This window comes from Podarcis vaucheri (assembly GCF_965113315.1).
Source record: "Podarcis vaucheri genome assembly, chromosome: 1".
Lineage (NCBI taxonomy): Eukaryota > Metazoa > Chordata > Lepidosauria > Squamata > Lacertidae > Podarcis > Podarcis vaucheri.
The window spans coordinates 61922694-61944270 of NC_138759.1; the positions used below are offsets into that span (position 1 = coordinate 61922694).

The 21577-nt window shown below is 40.5% G+C and overlaps 1 protein-coding gene across 8 annotated transcripts in view; it reads left to right on the plus strand.

The window, feature by feature from the left end:
• NAV2 (neuron navigator 2) overlaps window positions 1–21577 on the plus strand; it is a 543877-nt gene that overhangs the window by 438848 nt on the left and 83452 nt on the right. For all 8 annotated transcript variants that reach the window (XM_082223099.1, XM_082223101.1, XM_082223094.1 and 5 more), the window contains one exon: window positions 2969–3091. In XM_082223099.1, the coding sequence (XP_082079225.1) occupies window positions 2969–3091 (123 nt within the window). The remainder of the gene's footprint in view (window positions 1–2968; window positions 3092–21577) is intronic.

Genomic DNA, 21577 nt, shown 5'->3' on the forward strand with positions numbered 1-21577 from the left:
CCTGTCATTGTGACATGTGGGAAAGTCAAAGTTCATTCAGTGTTTCGTTTTTTCAATGCAATGTAGCGCCGTAGCAAACGTTGCTGGTGCAGGAAAAGAGGCTTGTGGTTATATTAGTGTTTTTAAATGGTTGTAGGTGAATAGGAACTGGAAGGATAAGATGGCAATGTCTATAAGCAAGAAAGGATCTGCCTATTAGGCAGGAGAAGCTAACTCTGTTGAGGGGAGGGGTAAGCAGCAGCTGGAATAACAGAAATGGAGTTCACTCATGCTTTTGTTTATTTCTAAAATGTATATTAACTGATTGGACAAAGTCTAGCCTCATAGATTGTTGGCCAAAATCCGACTGATATCAGTGGAGAGATTTAAGCATGTGCTTGCCTGCCCCACTGACATCATCAGGGTTTCAGTGTTCTCAGATTTGATTGACTTGTCTAGTACACATTTTGTATGTGCACCTGAGATTTTAAAGATTTTAAAACTGTATACATCTAAATACATTAAGTTTGAACGCAACGAAAAGGCGTTTTAATGTGCATGGAAAGAAGACATTGGTCAGACCATTAGGATGGCTGCAGTATTCTGTTAAATACTGCCTTGGTGGCAAACCTGTTAGTTACTGTGGAATATATGTGTGTATTTGTTTATATTTGTGTATATGTTCTCTGTGGCACTTATTCCATGTTGAATGAAATGTCCTTAAATACTAGCACTTTTAACTCGGTCTGTTACATAACTGCTGAGTTTTCTTCTTCCACTTTAAAGGTTGATTTTTGTAAGCTCCTGACAAATAAATGAATGGAGGACTAGTGGCAAGCTAGCTTCTATTAGTGCCATTGAAACTGGACTCCTTGTTTATGCAGTTGAGAGAAAGTATTGTGTCTTGTCCCCATGGACAAAGCAGAACTGAGAATAGCCCTGTCCCTAGTTTAACTAGCTTAGCAACCTCTTTGTGAAGCCCCGGAGGGGCAATTGTCTTTTGTTCTTGAACCCAGTAGAGACTCACAAAGCTAACTTACATCCATTGCACTTTTTTTCTTGCCTTCCTGTTGCATGAGAAGTTTAAGAATTGAGTTAGGCAGCACAGTCAGGTTTTGTCTCTTAATGTTGACAGTATAACACTAGGGTTTCAAAAAAACGGGTTAGTGCTTCTGTGGACTAAGGGTTGTTTTCTGTTAGTCACTGCAAGATTATCAACTTTAACAGCATTTGGACTGGCCGTGTGATGGGGGAAAGCTTCTTTTTCTCTTACTCACGGGCAAAGATAAGTCTCTAGAAGAAAAATCAGTGAGTGGCAATGAACTTTGCAAAACTAAAGGACGTCTTCAGCCTCTTCAGATAATTTGGTCACTGTTTCCAGAACTGCATTGGAAGGAAATAGCTCTTCAGGTTACAGTTTAGCCAAGTATGTTATTTTATTGAAAGTTTACCAAAGCTTATCAGTTTGTTGGTTTTCCTATTGTTTATTTGATGTACATTTGGATTGTATTGCCAATTTGGAAACAATCTAGAAGAAGGGGAAAAGTGCACATATACCATGCATTTAGAGTTTTTTCTCCAGTGTTCATAAGCTTATTCATTCATACTCCTGTTTGCAAAAAACAACAATATATGCATCAATCTCTGTCTTATAGCCAAGCATATTTTACATGTGTATGTGTTTGGATGAATTATTTGCATTTATTTTACTTTTAATATATTCAGCTTAATAGATATATTTTAATTTCAGCTGGACTGGTTTGATATAGATATTTATTCTTTAGGGGTAAAGGATGGTAATAACACTTACTTTATCATTTTAAACCATTATAAAGCATTTTTAATGTTGTTTGTCAGAGATGCTCCTTTTATTTCAATGCCAGTGTTTTATTTTATCCTGTCTTTTCCAAAGAGATAAACTATATTCATAACTTGTTTTAAGTTCTTAAGTGTGACAAATTTACACTCTGTTAAACGCCATGAAATGAACATAGTGATGCTATATCCGGCTAATATACTGAAGAGTTCATGTGTGAGTGTGATTGCATACTGCAGACATGGAAGTGGGTGTTTTGATGACAGAAAATATACAATAGTAATTCCAACATTTTCAAGCAAGAGCCTCTCAATTCCAAAATGTTATGCAAGCTGTATGACACCCAGTGGCAATGAGAGGTCTATTGCTGATATTACCAGCCCCTGCTACCACTGGAATAATTTCCTTTTTACCCTGTATTCCCAATTATATGAAGATACTGGAAGGATAATCCTGCCTGAAAAATTAGTTTTCTTACCCATTTACTTATGAAGATAACCTCACAATATTACCAGCCCATTCCTAGTTGGAAGACATTATTACTCAATCAATTAATTACATTGATATCCTACCCCTCCTTCCAAAGGAGCCCAGGGCAGCAAACAAGAAGTGTCCATACAATAAAAACAACTTAAAAGCAATTCCCGTACACATGTAAACTGAGAACGATACGGGAAAGTCTACAGTAGGCACACAAAAAAACAGCAGAGATGTCATCTAATATTCAAGGGAAGGGAATTCTGAAGGGTAGACGTTAAAATACTATATGCTTGGTTCCTATATTGTGCAGAATGGACCTCCTGATAAGATGGTATTTGCAAGAGGCCCTCACCTGCAGAGCTCAGTACATCAAGGTAGCAAGACCTTTGCCATGCTTCTAACATGCCACATTCCCCCCTAAAACTGACTTTTAACAGAATTCATGCTAAATGTAATGTGTAAAAAAGCTCTTGCGTTTTATTCCTTGGCAAAATTTAGTTTCAAGTAAATGTGCTCCAACTTTACATCTCTCAGTGTTGAATTTAGTGATTATATGATGTGCATGCATTTTTCTATCCTATTGTTACCCTTTGACTTTTTTGGTGAAGGATAATATAAAAATGAATTGCTAGCTAGCTAGGTTGACTGATCTGGTAAACTTGCAACACAAATGTATTTCTGGTGTTTTCAAAGGTACATGACAGATGGTGGATTGGGCCTTTACACTCGAAGGCTAAACCGACTTCCGGATGGGATGGCTGCTGTACGGGAAACTCTGCAACGCAACACCTCGCTGGGCCTGGGCGATGCAGACAGGTAGGCCTGCACCTGCCATTCTTTATTTTTACATTCTGTATTTTTACACTCTTATGAACTGTCTTCCACTGCAAGCACAAAGGAAAACTTGTGCCTTTTGAATAGCCTGCGAATATATTGCAAGGAAGTGGAATTTGGCCGTTGTGATTTTGAGTGGGATCTTCTGAGGATACTTGAGTTAAGGTATTTAAGTGGAGTGGAAATTAGGCACATTTTCTATGACAGCACATCTGGACAGTTATTTCGATGGTTAATTGGTAATGGAATAAAACTGAGACACAGTAGCTTGTTGAAGAGTTTGTGGCAGAGGTGAGATTTTATCTACCCTGTTTCCCCTGCACTGTGTGACCTCAGAATGCAATAAATAAATAAATAAATAAATGGTGTCTGCAGTGTAGAGACGTTGACTGAAAACAAAGCCGTATGGCTGAACCAATTGAAGAAGGCCATGCAGGTTCTTACCCTGCCCCAGAGTCTTCAGTTAAACTGGGGGAACGTATTTTTCTGACCTCATGCCAGTCCATAAGACCTGGAGACCAAAAAGCAAACTCTTTTCCCGAGCCACACCAAGAGATAACTTGCTTATTATTAAAAGTCAGCTCTATCCTTCCCAATACCCAAAGTCAACCTATGATAGGGTTGCCATATGTCTGGAATTTCCTGGACATAGCCGTGATTTGGCCATCGGAAAAAGTGCCTGGGCGGAAACAGCTTAAATGTCTGGGAGAATCAGGACGTATGACAACCCATGTCAGAAGTGTAGATTTTGGCTCAACAACTTTTGTGTCTGGATTGAATTTCACTTGTGATGGTGTAGTGGTTAAGAGTGGTAGTCTTGTAATCTGGTGAACCGGGTTCGTGTCTCCGCTCCTCCACATGCAGCTGCTGGGTGGCCTTGGGCCAGTCACACTTCTTTGAAGTCTCTCAGCCCCACTCACCTCACAGAGTGTTTGTTCTGGGGGAGGAAGGGAAAGGAGAATGTTAGCCGCTTTGAGACTCCTTAAAGGGACTGAAAGGCGGGATATCAAATCCAAACTCTTCTTCTTCTTCTTCTTCTTGTGATGTCAACAGATTTTTAAAGCGTGGAAAGAACAACCCTTACTCTGTCTGCCACCATATTTTCCCCCATCTTGACTCTCAACCCCTCTAATTATAATGCTAGTAGTGTTATGCTGTTTTACTCTGTAAGGCATTTGAGAGAAAAACGGTGGCAACTGGCCACATCACAGTAGTGGGAAGTGGCACTTTTGCTAGACTTTCAAACATAAAGGGTGGAGGGGGGTAGCAGTAGACAGCATATTCAGCATTACTGTTAAAAAGATAAGGGGAGGGGAAAGGAAACAGCACGACCTGCAAAATAATTTTTAATACTTAATCCCAACTCCGAAAACTGCCAAAATTGCCACTCCAGTTCACATAATTTGCAAACAGGGCTGGCAAATTTGTTGGAGAGGCATTTCCACTCAGCCCTAGCTATAATTAAAACATTATTAAGTTGCTCTTAAGCATGATTCATGAAAGAATATTCTAGAGACTGGATTTATTTCCCTTTGAAACTGTATAAAGCTGAATGTCCCAAGACTGAGCCAATCCAACACTGGACTTGAATGTCACAGTAAAATGGCTTATTGCTAAGATATCCCCAGTGGAGCTTTTTCGTTTCCAGCTGCTCAGCTTACTTGTGCTATCTCATTAGTTGTAGATAGAATGAAGATTTCTCCATATTAACTGTATTAGCATCAAACATGGCCCTTACAAGATACATTTCCCCTTGCAGCAGACCAGCAGATCTGGATGTGGAAAATTAATTTAATGCCTGATTGCTAGGTTAATGGGGATTACCTTAATAACAGCTGAGCTTACCAGTTTATTTGTATTTTTGTGTGCACAGGCATACACGCCACTCACAATGAATAGCATCTGAAAGCCCCCTTTAATTTAGATTTGTTTTGTTTATTTTAAAAGGATGTAAAACAGACAAAAATAGTTTCAGCTTTTCTTTATTTACTGTGTTGGGTTTACCCACCTGGTTCTGGGAGTTATTAATTAATTTCAACACCTGTGCATGCCAAAGACTTCTCTCTTTTTTTTTGGTCACAGAATGGTAAAAGAGACTAGACATACCAGGTGAAGCCACTGCCTCAGGCGACGGCAACCCACCCCATCACTACTGGAGAAATAGCAGCAGCAGCGCCAATATCCGGCAAAATCTCACCGGAAATTGGTGATATTTGGCCAGAAACCAGCGCTGACCGCCAGAGGCAGTGGAGCAGGGCAGCACTTCCCCCTTTTGCCTCAAGTGGCAAAACGGGATACATCACCCCTGAGACAAAGGTGTAGGTACAGAGTTCTAGGAATTAAACTCTGTTTTCCAAATCTAGATCCCAAGGCCTTTGTTTGTTACAAAAGTGAATGTGCAAGAAGGTTGGAAAAACACCAGCTGCCAGATCTGCACATCTCCCAGGTGCCACCCTTTAACAGGGAAAGGTTGTCAGGATAGGAAGAAATTCCGAATCTTCGCAGTTTTCTTTCTTATTCTTCTGTCTTCTTCTGGTGGAATTTTCTGCCCACTGAGGATCTCCAGGCCTCATCTCTTTCTTCTTTTAGGAGGCTAGTAAAACATTCTTATTTTAAAAGGCCTTTTATCTTTTTTTTTGGGGGGGGGGGTTTATAGCTGCATTGTTGTTGTTAAACCTTCTTCAATAAGAACCCAGCCCTGCACATATATATGGTCACACACACACATCGATCGTGCGTAAGTAAGTGGGGGCAGGGGAGACGCCTGTACAAAATTTTGATAAAATACTCTTCTGAAATGTACAGTTGAAATAGGCTGGAGGAAAGGCCTGTAGTCAGTTAGACAGAGGAAGGCATGCAGGACATCATGCACTAGAGCAGGACAAATGAGTTCTGCCTAGCAGCAGCTTTAATTAGTATTTACATTGCAAAAACATGAGGCCAGGCAGAGGACAATCCACAACCTGAATCCCTGTAGGTGACAACAGGATTCAGACAAAGGAATGGAACACACTGCGTTCAAACTGGTCGGACTAACTGCTTTGCTAGCATTGTTAACTTCTACAGTAAAGTTTCCACTTTTTGTAAAATGGAAGCTGGCCAGACCTGAGAAACCATGGCAATTATAGGCCTATATCATGACAGGGAGTGTTTATAATTCATTATGCTAACTGTTGGGCTATAATTTAATTTAACCGTTAAAGTTGTCCATGCTTTTATAAGCTTAGAGGATACATGGGCAGCTGCTTTCAAAGTCAATGTGTGGGAAATTTTATTTTAGTAGTATATCTTTAACTCTAAATATATGTGTGGCATGTAGGGTCCACCTACACAACTCTCATTCATGCCCCCATATTTTAATCCACCATCTCTTAACACATGTTTCTGAATGTTCTTGTGAAAAGTAGTATTTCTTGTAGCTAACAAATCGTGTAATATCTTTTGATATCTTGTAAGTGCACATAAAGAAATCAAGCATTGTTTCCTGCAAAGTACAAACAAGTCAGTTGATGGAGCTAGTGGATATACCTTGCAGGGAAAAAATATGATATGTAACTAATAAGTCTATTCTTTATTGTTCCCTCTAGGGCATGATACCCAATCTTTGATAAAAGAGGGGTATACTGTTCTTATATCCCAAACACACTATAAAGACTTGTGGCTCCTTTAAAAGTAACACGAGTCTAGATCTGAGCTGGGTGGAGGTGCAGAAGCAAGTGGAAGGATAAGTGTCCTCTTCTTGTTTATAGCTTTTCCGCTGCAAATAGCACTTTCCTGGCTTTCATTTCACAAAAGAAGCCACTGTGGTTTGAGTGCCAAACTAGGACCAAATAAGACACAAATTCAACTCTCCGCTCTGTATGAGCCAGCTATTCCATCGTTCTTTCAGCCTAACCTACTTCATAGGGATGTTGTGATGGTAAAATGAGACCAGAGGAGGACAACGTCCATTGACCTGAGCTATTTTGGTGAAGGGCATTATGAAATGTAATAAAGAACAGTTTTGTTCAGATGCATGATCTTAAGGAAAGTGATGCAGTGTCTTGCTAAAGCTAAGTGGGTCATGGTGTGATCAGTGCCTGGATGGGAAACTGCCAGGGAACATTACTTATGCTGCCTTGAGTTTCATGATGAAGGAATACAGGATATAAATCAGAAATGGGGAACCTGTGGCCCTCCAGATAGTGTTGTACCAAAACACCCATCATCCCTGACCAGGATGGCTGGGGCTGATGGGAATTGAACTCCCAACAATACCTGGAAGGACACAGGTGTCCCATCACTGATTCATTACCGATACAAGTATACTGAACACATCAAATAAGCAGCCACAAAGTTAAGCCAGAACATGTTGGCATATAAACTTTTAGTGGTGTGTTTATCTCACTGAATTCAGCAAGACTGAAGGATATTGGATTATGTCTGAGCTCAAAAGAACACAAAAGCCAGACAGGTAAAACTAAAGTCGTTTTACTGTAGATCGTAGCCTGGTTCAGCTGCTGCATTATGAGACAGCAAGGCAGAACACTCTGTATTTTTGCTACTACAGACTACAGAGCAGCATCACTACTCTTCTCTGGCTTTCATCTCTGGGTATTTGTTGACACCCTGGCCCTTGGAAGTGATCATGTATCCCAGTTTAGCCACCTAGACTGTAATATATGAATATTTATAGCTGCTGTAACAGAGAAATCAAAGGACCACTTAAACCTTCAACCCAGAAAACCCCACTCCTCATGTAGCTGTCTGGTTTGGTTTTTATCAGCTGGCTCAAAACAACCCTGCTCTCAAAGTAAAGTTATACTTGAGTGCATGGAGAGATAATCTCCCTCTGCCTTAGAAAGACAACTTTTATCTTGTAAATCAGATGCAAAAAGAAGAACAAAGGGAATTCCCATCAAGAGTTCTTTTGAACTCTTGCATTCTAGAAAGATGATTGTCTGGTTACAATGACTAGCAATAACAATAGAAAAGGCCTTCATTTTATAGGTGAGATTTGTCGTATGCCTTAACTCAGTATGCCCACCCCAGAGTTACCCTTTGATGAGCATGAAGAACCCCAGCATCCCCCCCAAAGCCAAAACTACAGAAGGGGCAGGGGATCATCCTCGTAACTGGACAGTGATTCCCTAACTTCCTTCAGCTTCAAGATTTGGAGGAAGAGCTGTTTGGATGCTGTGGTGCTCCAAGCTCCCTGCCAACCTTTTCTGGTTCTAAACTGGTGAAGGGCTAGAATCCTGACAACCACAATGTTTGGATTAGCTGCCAAAATTATAGACCCGTTTTTTCTCCTTTAGAGCCCAATAAGGTGGAGAGGATAGCACTATTCTGTCAAGCATAAAGGTTTAAGTGCAGCCTTTTCAACAGCGTTAACCTTTGTGTCAAAAAGTTGAGTTAAAATATATGCACATTTACAAAGACATGGACAGGGCACAATATTCCAATACTATCTTTTTTTGTAAGGAGCATTGAAATTAGGCTTGTACTAAAGACATTCCTAGTACAGTACAGTACAACTATATCTGCCTTCCATCCAACTATGGCCATCCTCTTCTATGTATCCTACTTGAAAACAGGAAAAATAAGCACTGTGATTCCATCTGACTGCCCCACTTAAAATTCTGGCAGTCGCATTCTACACTAATTAAAGCCTATGAGTCGTTTTCAAGGACAGCACCTTGTACAATGCATTATAGTAATCTAGTCAGGAAGTTACCAGATCACTGCAAATATTAACATATAGTGGCTTTTCAAACTCAGCAGAGCAAGTGGGCAAAGTAGGTTTGCTATCCAAAATTAAGCACAGTAGGCAGGTCCTTTGTGCTTTGCAAGACAAGCTGAAGGATATAAATTTTTTTTTGACACAGAGCAGAAACTGTTATTTGGCTTTTCACATCTAATGGCAACAACATCAACAAAAGTCTCCAGACAGCTGCTTCAGTAACCTCTGATCCTGGGATTTCCCTGTTGTTGAGGTTATCTGTTCAGCTTCCAAAGTGCAAACACTGTTTTCATACATTTGGAGCTTTCATTCGGACTTGGGTATCTTGTGAGGCAATAAGGTCATATGTAAAGGCAATCAAACAACAAGCAAGTGCACTTTTGAGCATTCAAGCAAATATATGATAGTTCACTGGGGAAGGGTGTGCCTAATTTTCAACCCTTATGAACTCTACTTTTGTGGATGAAGGCATGCAATATAATTAGTTGTCAGTGAATTGTGCGCTCTCAAGTAACAGTGATAAGCTAAGGCTGCATAACTACACTTGGCTGGAAGTTAAGGTGCAGTAGATTTAGTGAGAATTATTATGTAGCACCAGTGGGACTTCCAAATAAACATGTATCGGACTAATCTGTACAGTCTCACCCCAAGGACTGTCCTTACGTCAGTTTTTCATGTTGTTTTGACAATATGCATAATTGTTGACCTCGGCGGGTGATGTGCTGAGTTCTTGGATCCACTGATAGAAACTGCAAGAAAAGCAAGTATGGTGATGTTTTTGAAAGGAATATCACTTCTCATGTGATTGATGTACGTGCTTTGGGAACTAAGACCTACTGACCTTCTGGAAATTATCACATTGCTGAAGGCTGCACTGATGTATATCAGGATTTGAACAGTCAATGAATAGCTTGAAATGGTGACAAGTGAGCACTTGAGTCTATCTGAGTAAAGATTTAAGCTTTAAATTATTTTGGTCAGCACTTTAAAAATCTCTAATGGATCAGGTGGGGCATTCAGCTCAAAGTGTTGTCACTTCGCACTGTTGTCTACCTTTTGTTTTCTTAGTCTAACTATTCAAGCATACATCATTTTATTTCCATAGTTCACCAATGCTCAAGCCCACTTGCAACATGAAAAAAGACAACAAAAGTAGTCATAAACAATAAATAAAACTTTAAAAAATGCACAACCAAATGAAACAATTTCCACATAAATCATAGTAAGATCTCAAATAAAGATTAGTATCAATAACAGCAGCAACAACCACAAACAAAAAGTCCTAAACAATACTCCAGCCCAAGAGTCTGTTCAGCAGCCTCAGCTTTTGTAGCTATAGTTAGCCAGTCATCAGTCAGGGCCTTGACTCCCCAGGCCAGGTGGGGAAAGGCCTGCAAGGCAGGGATTAGGTCTTCCAGGACTCACAGCCAAGATGATCTCTGGCCTCAGCTTTTGTAGCTGGAGTCAGTTTTATCTTCTTTAATAATACTAGGTTCTGAATTATTTTCTGTTCAGCTAGTTAGCAGTACTTTGGATGGAGACAATGGAAGGAGTAAGCCGGGTCTAGCTTCTGTACGTGTTTTCCTTTATGCCTGATACCCACCCACCCCCATACATTTATAACTGATATATTCATGTTCTGTTATTTAACCATTTTCATAAAATTAGATCCAGACTTACTTTGTGTTCTATGAATGGAAATGCTTTTCCCTTGCTTTTTCCACTCAGCTGGTGGAGGCGAAAGACATCTTTCACCAATTCTCCAGTTCCCCTGTGCCCCACACCCCGTATCATCCCTCCCAACATGTGGAAAGCAATGAAGCTGGCAACAGTGGAACAATGGAGGGCATAAGGCAATGGGTTGTTCCTTCTCTCTCCTTGGTCACTTGAGACCTGCCTCCTAAATACATATAGCATATAAAATGTACCAACACATGTCAATATCTTGAGTGTTAATAATTAAGAGCAAGGCCCATTAAAGCTTTCAGGAGCAGTTTATGTCTGTTAAGGCTCAGGCAAGAGAAATGTACCTCCCCTTAATCCCATAGAGGGAGCAGTGTTGGAAACGCAGTTCGTTACAGGAAATGGCAGGCCCAGGAGCACAGGAAAGGTAGGAACCTTATTGGAATAATCCTGGGTCTATTACAGAGCAGAACCACAAATTTGAATGATACCAGAATTCCTCTAACGTAGGTACAGTGTCATGTATAATGTGATATTTCTAAAGATTCCAATTTTGCAAGAATACCATCCATCAGATACACAAGACTGGCCTGCCTATGATTTCCACTTAAGCAGATAGCTGCTAATAGGGAGCTGCAATAATCTCTCCTCTTTGACCTGGTTATTTACCATAATGCTGCCAATAGCAGGGTTATTAGGCTTTTGTAGAAGCACTGCAACTTCCTCACTTGTGTGAAGAATCATGGCCTGCTCATAGGAGGCAAGCAAAAGAGTTGGCATAGCTGGAATTCCTGTTGTAGAGGCCTTATTACAACTACTTTATTCAGTACAAAGGAAGGTGCAGTCGAAACTGCCATTTTCACACTAAAAACATGTAATCTCCCACTTAACCTCAGAGTTGCCTTACTGAATCATTACTATATCAAATAGCTATCTAGCGTTTGAGATGTCTCTAGAATATAACACACAGAGTTATGTTCATGGTTGTTCTTCTACAGTATCTGGTATTCCAAGGTATACTACCTTAGAAGATGGAGCTAATAGTCATTTTTAGGTCTTGATTTAGTTCTATGTTACCTTGTCTGCTTAAATATTTACTGGAGTTTTCATTCCCAGATAGTATCTTGCTTCCAATGACTAAGTTGGTGACACTCATTAAAAGCTTGAGTGAACAATTTTAATGAGGGGTAAGAGGAAGAGTTTCTTACAGACGGACATTTGTCTTATGACGATCCAAAGTAAATATTTAACTCCGTTTATAAGGTACATAATGGAGACATTTACTTTATAGGCAGCTAAAAGAAAATAGTTTTGCAGATCATTGTCAGATGACATTACATGAATCACGTTAACAAATCTAGATCTCTGATGAGATGCTGGTGAAGTGATCTTGTAAATAAAAAAAATAAAAAATGTGAATAAGCAGAACTGTTAAATACACAAAGCCAAAGGTATTAGTTGGGCCAAAACAATTATAGTTCATGTTACCAACAAACTAGTAGCTTTTCTTCTTACAGTGTTTCTACTACCTATAACCAGGCACTCTTCAGTAAAGAAAATATCACCACCTTAATACAGTCATGCCTTGGGTTAAAGTAGCTTCGGGTTGAGTGTTTTCAGGTTACGCTCCGCGGTGACCCAGAAGTAACGGAACACGTTACTTCCGGGTTTCGCCGCATGCGCAGACGCTCAAAATGACATCACGTGCAGAAGTGGCGAAACACGACCTGCACATGCGCAGTCGCGTGTTACGTTCTACTCAGGATGCGAGCGGGGCTCCGGAACGGATTCTGTTCGCATCCAGAGGTACCACTGTAACTGCATTTGTTGAACCCTTTCTCCATATCGAGCCAGAGATGTCAGTCTGATAATAATGACATGAGATGCACTCTTTCTATTGCCAGGGAGCACTCATGGTAAAGTTTTTCATCTCCTGAAGCAACTCTATATTTGCATTACCACTCAGTGAGATTGGCAGGTAAATCGGCCCTGATTAAGTTACTTTGCACCACAGAAGTCATTGATGTGCTTGAGTGCAAGAAATTTTACATACGGTACTGAGCTTTGTTACACAGATAGTGTATTGCATTGAGACTGGAAGGCAACTGTCACTGCACATCCAGAATACACTGGAAGCTCCCTGACAAGCTTCTGAATCCATTGTATAAATTTTCTAATACCAGTGTACCAGCTAAAATCTTACTTAGCGATAAGCCCTCTTCAGTTCAGTAAACACACAAGGAGGCACCAGGGAGGAGCTCTCTAGCTCTGCTTGCCATATTTGTAAGAGGGCAGCCATCTGAGGTGGAGGGCTTCCTATACTCCTGGAGATTACATGTATGTTTTATAAACAGAGTTCTAAAATGTACAGGGAGCCTCTAGACATTCAAGGGTCTCTTTACTTCAGTGAATCTATTACTCTGAAAGGTAGAGTTAGTACACTTGTCCCTGCTTTCCCCCACCCCCTCACATATTTACTAAACACCTTAACATAATACCTGAAGTCACTTGCAGAAAGGCAAATAGTACAAAAAATAGGAATAGAAAAACAGAACCAGGAGGAATTTGATGGTAGTGAGTCAAGCGATACCGTACTTTGCACACTTAAAAGTTCTAGAAGCCTGACAATCTCAGAAAATGTTTATGTGTTACATGGGAAACGGGATGATTTGGAAAAATGAAAGCCTTATGGGTAGCTTTTGCATAATTTACCATTAGGTATCATTCCCCCCATTATATGTACAGCAACCATACCATTTGGGCGCCAAAAGAGGGCTTGTCAAGAATTGAGAGGAGGCATTAATTCTCGGTGTAAAGCTATCAATAAAGAGCTTACTGACCGTGAAGTGAAAATTTGAGCCATTTGATCTTTGCATTTTTTGTGGGCTGTGGTTTCTTTCCAATAAAACTCATTGAAGCTGATACGCTTAGTCATACCTTGCCTTGTAAGACTGTTAATATTCTCAAATAACAGAAAGGGCTTGACCAGATATTTTATTACACAATAGTTCTCTGTAACAGTTCGTTAATGTGTAAGTGGTCGTGTAAGGCTGAATAGATTTCCTTTAGGGCATATTTCAATTCAGTGGCTTGAATTCTTGCGGAATTTTCAAAGCTTTACTTAGTTTAGGAAGCTTAGGAATCTCTTCCTGCTTCATTATAAGGATGTATGTCATCTAGATGGGGACAGGCATAGAATTGGTATATTCGTTAATAAAAACATACAAATAGCGTACTGGATCAGAGCAATGGCCTGTCTAGTCCTGCTTCCTGTTCTCACAGTGGACAACCTATGGGAAGCCCGTAAGCAGGACCTGGATGCAACAGCACTCTCCCCACTAGTGGTTCTTAGTAGCTGGCATCCAGGGGCATGGAGAAAGAAGAAAGCCTTTGCATCTAGTAGCCGCTGATAAGCTTACCCTTCATGAATTTGTTTAATCCTCTTAAAACCATCCAAGTTGGTGAGCATCACCACCTCTTGGGGAAGTGAATTTCATAGTTTTAACTATGCTCTGTGTGAAGAAGTACGTCCTTTCTTTTGTCTCTTCTGAATCTTCTAACGTTCAGATTCATTGGATGTCCCCGAGTTCTAGTGTTATGAGCCAAAGCTCCAACAATGACAGTCTGAAAAGGGGTTTCCTTTTCAAATGTGTTCACTTGTGAGACAACTACTGTTGGGAAGAAATAATGCTTGTCAGATTTCTGATAAGCTATTCTTTCACTGAGAATGAGAGGAAAACATCAAGCTCGTGTATGGGCATGATGGAATTTTGCAAGACAGAGGAAATGAAGTTATCTGAAGTCTTAAGTAACGTATGTATTGAAGTTCCACTGCATAGAATCATAGAATTGTAGAGTTGGAAGGGACCCTGAGGGCCAACTAGTCCGTTGTAGGTATGAAACCTGTTGCATGGAAAGACTAAAAGGGGGAAGAATATACAAACTCCCAAGATAGTTTGAAATCACCCCCCTTGCGTGAACAAAAATTCCTGCCTGAGATTTATATGTGAATAGAAAATGATTCCATTGTTAAATATCATGTGTTACAAGAAAGTGTGAGGGGATTGCAGGATCATGCTCACATGATTTCATGTCATGACAATATGCACTGTCCAGAACTCCCATCAGGTGGTCATTTGGCAGCCATTTGAATGAGTGCCACAACCCCATAGTTGCCTTTGACTGGACTTAACCATCCAGGGGTCCTTTATTTTTACCTTTTTGTAATCTATTATTTGAGCCCATGAAGGGATATAAATCAATAAAAAACACCTTGGAGAGACAGAAAAGAAACCAGGACTCATGTCATGTCCAGGTAGGACCTTTGGCAGATTCAGTAATAAATGGTGCACTGATACTTCCATGCATTATGGCTTGAATATTTGAACCCCTGTTAGATCTGTCATTTTTTCCTTCTGTCATGCACATGCACATGTATACGTATAAGAAAAGACAGTGGTTAGTGTTCATGACTTGGCTGCTACTTAGGAACATAGAAAGCTGCCTTATACTGAGCCAGACCATTGGTCCATCTAGCTCAGTACTGTCTGCATTGACTGACAGCTGGGTTTCAGACAAGAGTCTGTCTCAGCCTAATCTGGAGATATCAGGAATTGATCCTGAAACTGTAGCCATGAGGCCTTTTCTTGTTGTGATTGGATGCACTGAGGACTGTCCAATTCTTAAAAAGAGGACTGTCCAATTCTAAAAGAAAGCCCTGGATAGAAGCACCCATTGACTCCAACACGTCTTGTTGAATAGTTATAGGCTCAGAAATACTTTAGGACTGTTCTCTAGCCAATTTCTTTTGTAATTCAGAGCTTTAATTAACCAGACTGAATCCTAAACACTAACAATCACAATTGTTTACTCAGATTCAGGTGGATTGTTTATTTAAATACTATTCTACATAAAACGGACGCGGGTGGCGCTGTGGGTAAAACCTCAGCGCCTAGGACTTGCCGATCGCATGGTCGGCGGTTCTAATCCCTGCAGCGGGGTGAGCTCCCGTTGTTCGGTCCCAGCTCTGCCCACCTAGCAGTTCGAAAGCACCCTTAAGTGCAAGTAGATAAATAGGTACTGCTTTATAGCGGGAAGGTAAACGGCGTTTCCATGTGCTGCTCTGGTGCCGGTTCACCAGAGCAGCTTCGTCACACTGGCCACGTGACCCGGAAGTGTCTGCGGACAGCGCTTGCTCCCGGCCTCTAGAGTGAGATGAGCGCACAACCCTAGAGTCTGTCAAGACTGGCCTGTACGGGCAGGGGTACCTTTACCTTTACCTTTATTCTACATAATCTACCATATTGATCTTAGTTCCTCATACTTTTCTACTATTGAAACTAGGGCAGTAGGGAGGGGGAGAGAATTCAGTTGTTTTGATAACCCTTTTTGTAGTCCAGAGGACCTAGTCAAATATTAACAGCTGCAAAAGACAAGGGGGTATTGTAGGATAAGAAAGCAAAGTAATATTCTGGTCTGTTGCATTAACCTAAAAGAATGGAATTTTCTTCTTTAACCAAGGAAACTAATTGATCCTGTAACTGGAAGGTTATCCTTCACAGTTTACATTGTGTAATGCTATAGAAATCGAATTGTGGTTAAAATCAAAGTTAGATGGAATAATCCATTTTAGGTGGAACAAATTACAATAAAAGATATAATTTGGAAAGAGAGGGCATAATTCTCTCTCAACCTAACCTTTATGTAGTTGTTCTGAGGATGAAATGGTGGAAGGGGAAGAACCTTTAGCTCTTTGGAGAAAAGGTGAGATATGAATGTAATAAATGAAAATAATATTAGGAGTGTAATCTTCTGGATGATATTTATTTATTTAAAGTACTTGTGTGCATCCCTTCAGTGTAAAGCCTCGCCAAGGTAGCTTACACACGGTAACTAAAACAATTATTATTAAAACCAAATAAACATATTTTAAAAGGTCACTCTGTATGATTACCTATGTAAGGAGAGAGACAGGGGGAACATGTCCTTGCTAATTCTCCTCAACCTCAGCAGCGTTTGATACTGTCAACATTGGTATCATTCTGGAGCAGCTGTCCAAATTAAGGGTTGGTGGCACTGCTTTGCAGTGGTTTCAGGCCTACTTGGATGTCGTTTCCAAAGGAGTGATGCTTTTGGCATGCTCTTTAGCCCTATGGAGCTATCAGTGTGGGGTTCTTCAGGGTTCAGTCTTATTTCACATGCTGTTTAACATCTACATGAAACTGCTGAGTGGGGTCATCTGGAGTTTTGGAGTATAATGTCAGCAATATGCTGACACACAGCTCTACTTCTCCTTGACATATGCGGGTGAGGCAGTGGATGTGCTGGGCCAGTGTTTTGCCTCGGTAATGGACTGGATGAGAGCCAATAAACTGAGGCTCAATCCGGATAAGACACAGGCACTGTTAGTGGGCGGTTCCCTAGACTGGATGGATGGGAAGTGTCCTGCTCTTGATGGGGTTACACTCTCTGAAGTAGCGGGTACGCAACTTGCGGGGACTTCTGGATTCATTACTGTCACTTGAGGCTCAAGTGGCCATGCCCATGCAGAGTGTCTTCTATCAATTTTGGCTGCTGGTCCTGCTTGCACAGGGATAGCCTAACTTCAATCATCAAATGTTCCCCTTCTCCCAAGCCTCTGGCTAATTAAACAATCTATGGCCTTTTAAACTGGGAGTGGGGTTATTGTTTTTGTTAATAACTATTTTATGCATTTTTGTGTTACTGCATTAAACCTCCCTGTGATTCTCGGATGAAGGGTGGTATAGAAACTTAATAAATATTTTTTTAAAAAAAAAAAAATAATACACAGCTTTTTGAGGTGTTCCTTCACAAAGCCGCATATTTCAAACGGACCACATGTAAGTAAAGGAACCACATGCGAGTAACCACAATAAAATAAAACGAGCCTGAGAACAGCAGCAACTTAATCATGTCCCAGTAAGAAGCCTTCACCTATTACATATTAATAAAAGCTTTAGAGAAGGGACAAGATTTTAAAGACTTTTTCAAAAAGCGAGAGTTCCGTAAACTACACATGAAGCGATCCAGTAACAAAAGCTAAAAACTAAACTCACTACACTTTTAACAGAATCCAGGCCGAAGCAAATACCGTAAATTATTGAGGTCTGCCCAAAAAACTAAGAAAGATTAGGTCATACATATTGCTTGGATTATGGGGCCACAACTAAAAAGCTTTTCTTTCGTGCCCATCTGTCTGATGGATCTTGAAAGTATGGCTGTGAGCAGAGACTTGAACTTGAGGGTGCAGGGAGTCCTTGAAATAACCTGGTTCCAAAGAATGATATTCAACTAAGTTTTACTCAGAGTAGACCCATTGAAATGAATGGGCCTAAATTAGTCATGTGCAGCTGGTACTGACTGATATTACATGATCTGGATACTTATTCCCACAAGCATCCTAACAGCTGTATTCTTTACCATGCAAAGTTTCTGAACCCTATTTAAAGGCAGACCCACTTGGAGCTTGTTGCAGTAGTTTATTTTGGATGTAGCCAGGGTGCGATAGGAGGCAAAACCTGCTTTTTCTAGAAAGGGTTGCAAGTGGCAGCAGCAGAGGAAGCCGCTCTGGCACCTGCCAGAGGGATGGGGTGCACCGCAGGGCCTCTGGAGTCTGCCCTCCTCTTCCACTCAGCTGCCCTACAGCTGGTGAGGAGGCAGCAGGCGGACCATTTGGGCAGCGCGGAGCCTGCACGCGCCCAAGCCACAGTGTCTCTCCCAAGAGAGACATGTAGCTCAGGCGAGCTGCAGGTCCCATGGTGAGAGACACCCAACATTTTGTCACCCCCCTCAGTGGTGACATCTGGGGTGGTCCACACCCACCGCACCCCCTTCCTCTGCCCCAGCAAGTGGTAAATGAGAATGAGCTGGGAAAAGGCATGCCAATCACCTATTTTAAGATGAATTGAGCTGTATATATGGTGCTATGTCTAAAAACACCACATATACTTTTAACTGTTTTCTTAATTTTCTTTATGTGCTTTATAGAAAAAAAAACCCCAACAAATACATTTTTAAATAAATTTAATGATACTTAGTAGGGTCATGTTCTGAATTAGTCCAAAGGAATGATAAAGTCAAGCTGGATAATTTGAAACAAGTTATGGCAGGAAATATATATAAGAAATTTAAAATAAATGTGTGTTAAGTCTCTCTCCTGCTCTCTGAGAAATGATTTCCAACTTCATGTGGGTTCAATATGGACACCAAACTTTGCACTTCAAGACAGGAAATAAAAGTATTAAGTTGACTTTTTACATTACTGTGGTAATGTGCCACTATCCCCTTTCAGTGCAGGCTGGATCCAGTTCCCATTAATTTATAAAGGAGCTGAACACATGCTTAGGCAGGAGGCTTAAACCCTAAACCAGTGATTCTTTGGCTTATTTGTCTGTGGTTTCATTACACTAGGCATGTATGACACAATGCAATGTGTTTTCTAACAGCTGCTCTTTAGGTAAATTAATACCTGGGGCCTCTTTACTTCTATCCACAATTTTAACTACTGGAACAGACCTTTAATGTAAAACTTACTCACCGGATTGCTATTTGGATTTTTTTTTTAATTATAATTTTCAAACACACTTGTTATAAACCAAATCCTTATAAACTGATTCACAACTAATCTCACACAGGTTATTAAGTAAAATAAATACATGTTCATTCTCCATTCACTGAATAAATGCAGCAAATTCATCTGACTTCAGAGGAGCTCAAGAAAGTTAAAACTCATTGAAGCTCACAGGCTATGCTTTTGTTTGGGGGCTTCATGGACTGGGACAAATCAGGCAGTGCAGTTATTTTTATTAAGCAAGATGCTGTTTTTCGTTTGCCTTGTCACTGGAAGGAGCCAATGAGTTTCTAGTTGTAGAGACTGCACTACATTTAGAACATGCTATTGTTGGTACTGTGATTCAGTGTATATGGAATATGAGTGGACAGTTTTGACTAGTCTCAACTTTTTTTTTTGAATGATAAAAATAAAAAATCAAGATAAAAAAAATCCATCTTTCAGGGGTTTGAGACTTTTCAGGTAGCATACGTGTTATAATCCAGGATTTCAAAGTACATTCGTACCTTGGAAGTCGAATAGAATCCATTCCGGAAGTCCGTTCGACTTCCAAAATGTTCGGAAACCAAAACATGGCTTCTGATTGGCTGCAGGAGCTTCCTGCAGCCCATTGGAAGCTGTGGGAGCCCCATCGGATGTTCAGGTTCCAAAGGACGTTCGCAAACTGGAACACTCACTTCTGGTTTTACGGCGTTCGGGAGCCAAAACGTCCAAGTACCAAGGCGTTTGTGATCCAAGGTTCGACTGTACCTCTGTACATAAACTGATTAATATTTTGGAATTTCCTTAATGAAGTCCATCCTCAGTGACTGTGGGGTCAGCTTTGAAGAGGCAGTGAAGAATGGTGGACCAAAGCTCCCCCCACCCCCAGCCAGCACTCCTCCTTTCACAGATTTCTCTTGCATCTAGTTTGGTAACTGGACAGAGAGGGAAGCAGATGTCACCCCTCAGCAAGCAGGAATTGGCCCTGGACTTCATTTGCTAGCATGTCACTGCCAAAACATGGTTCTTGTTGTTGTTGTTTTCTGTTTTACTTTGCTGCCGGAGTTATACTGATCAGGCAACCAACGTACGCAGTGGCTGCCCAGTTTGTATAATCTAGGGAGAAAAAAATTCTAGTGTCACACTTCAGAGGTTACACCAGACATTATTTTTCTTGCACAGAGAAATCAATCTCGGTGGTAGAAGCTCCCTTGTATGAAGGAGCAGCTATTTCATTCAGTTCACAGTCTGCCTTTGATATCTACTCATCTAGCATCCACCCAGCTAAGACAGTCCCTAGCTCTGTCATTATACAAATATGTGGCGAGAGACTAGAGCGCTCCTGTCTTTTTATATTCATAGCTAATCTAGTTTAATGCGATAATGGTCCAGCTGCAGGAAGGAATTTCATTAACACTCTTTCTTTTCATCCTAAAAACACAATCATCTGGTTTTTTTAAATTAGGCTTTTCTGAACGGCTGTGATTTTTTTTGTTTATTTAAAAATAGCAAATTGTCACATGCAACCTCTAAATAAGCAGTCTTTCATGTTGCCATAGTGACACAATAGCCACTAAACCATAGACTGAGGAAAGAAGAAGCAAGAGCAGGCATATATATTGAATTAGTTTTGCAGTTCTTTGTTTCCTGAAGTCGGTATTTTTATAACTCTTTGGAGAACATACAGTTTTAACCCATTAAAACAGTGAAAGTCTTTAGGATTTATTAGGTTTTGTGTTTTACATCATGGCAAACCACGTAGCCTGGAAACAATTAACCTTTTAGGTGTGATTTAAGTGCATGGCACACATTACACAGAGGTGAACTTGATAAGTGTATAATCAATTGGAAATGACAACTGCCACCGTGATGCCATTATTATTATTATTATTATTATTATTATTATTATTATTATTATATTGGGGGTGTATGGGAGCAGCCAGTGCCCCTGGGAATTGCTTTACATCATGATGCAGTGTCATTCCCATTGACACAATCTGTTTTTTTAATTAGGAAGGCTACTATCAGCATTGCCAGTGGCAGCAAATTGTGTGTGTGTGTAAAAAAAAAGAAAAGAAAAAACTGTCAGGCACCTCATCCACAGTGTCTCTCCAATTATAAGAATTCAAATGCAACCTTCCTCCTGAATTATTAGAATGCGCCATTATTTGCCCAAAGCTGCCAAATTCCCCCCATCCTTTTTTGCAGGGGATGCGGAATTCTTGCTCCTGTGCTAGCAAGTAAGCTAATGACACTATCGAAACTTGTATTTGGCTCAGAAATATTAAGCTTGCAAGCTTGTACTGCATTCCTCAGATATGAGATAATCATTACGACCCTCTGCATTATTGTACAGGTTTGATTTTAATCTAAATTTCCCCCTTTCAATTTGAACCACCCTACCCCCAAGGCCCTATTGTCTTCCTTACCCCACTTATTTTCAGACAGCAGAAGGAAAGGGAGGGAGATCTGTCCCCCTTTCACACGTGAC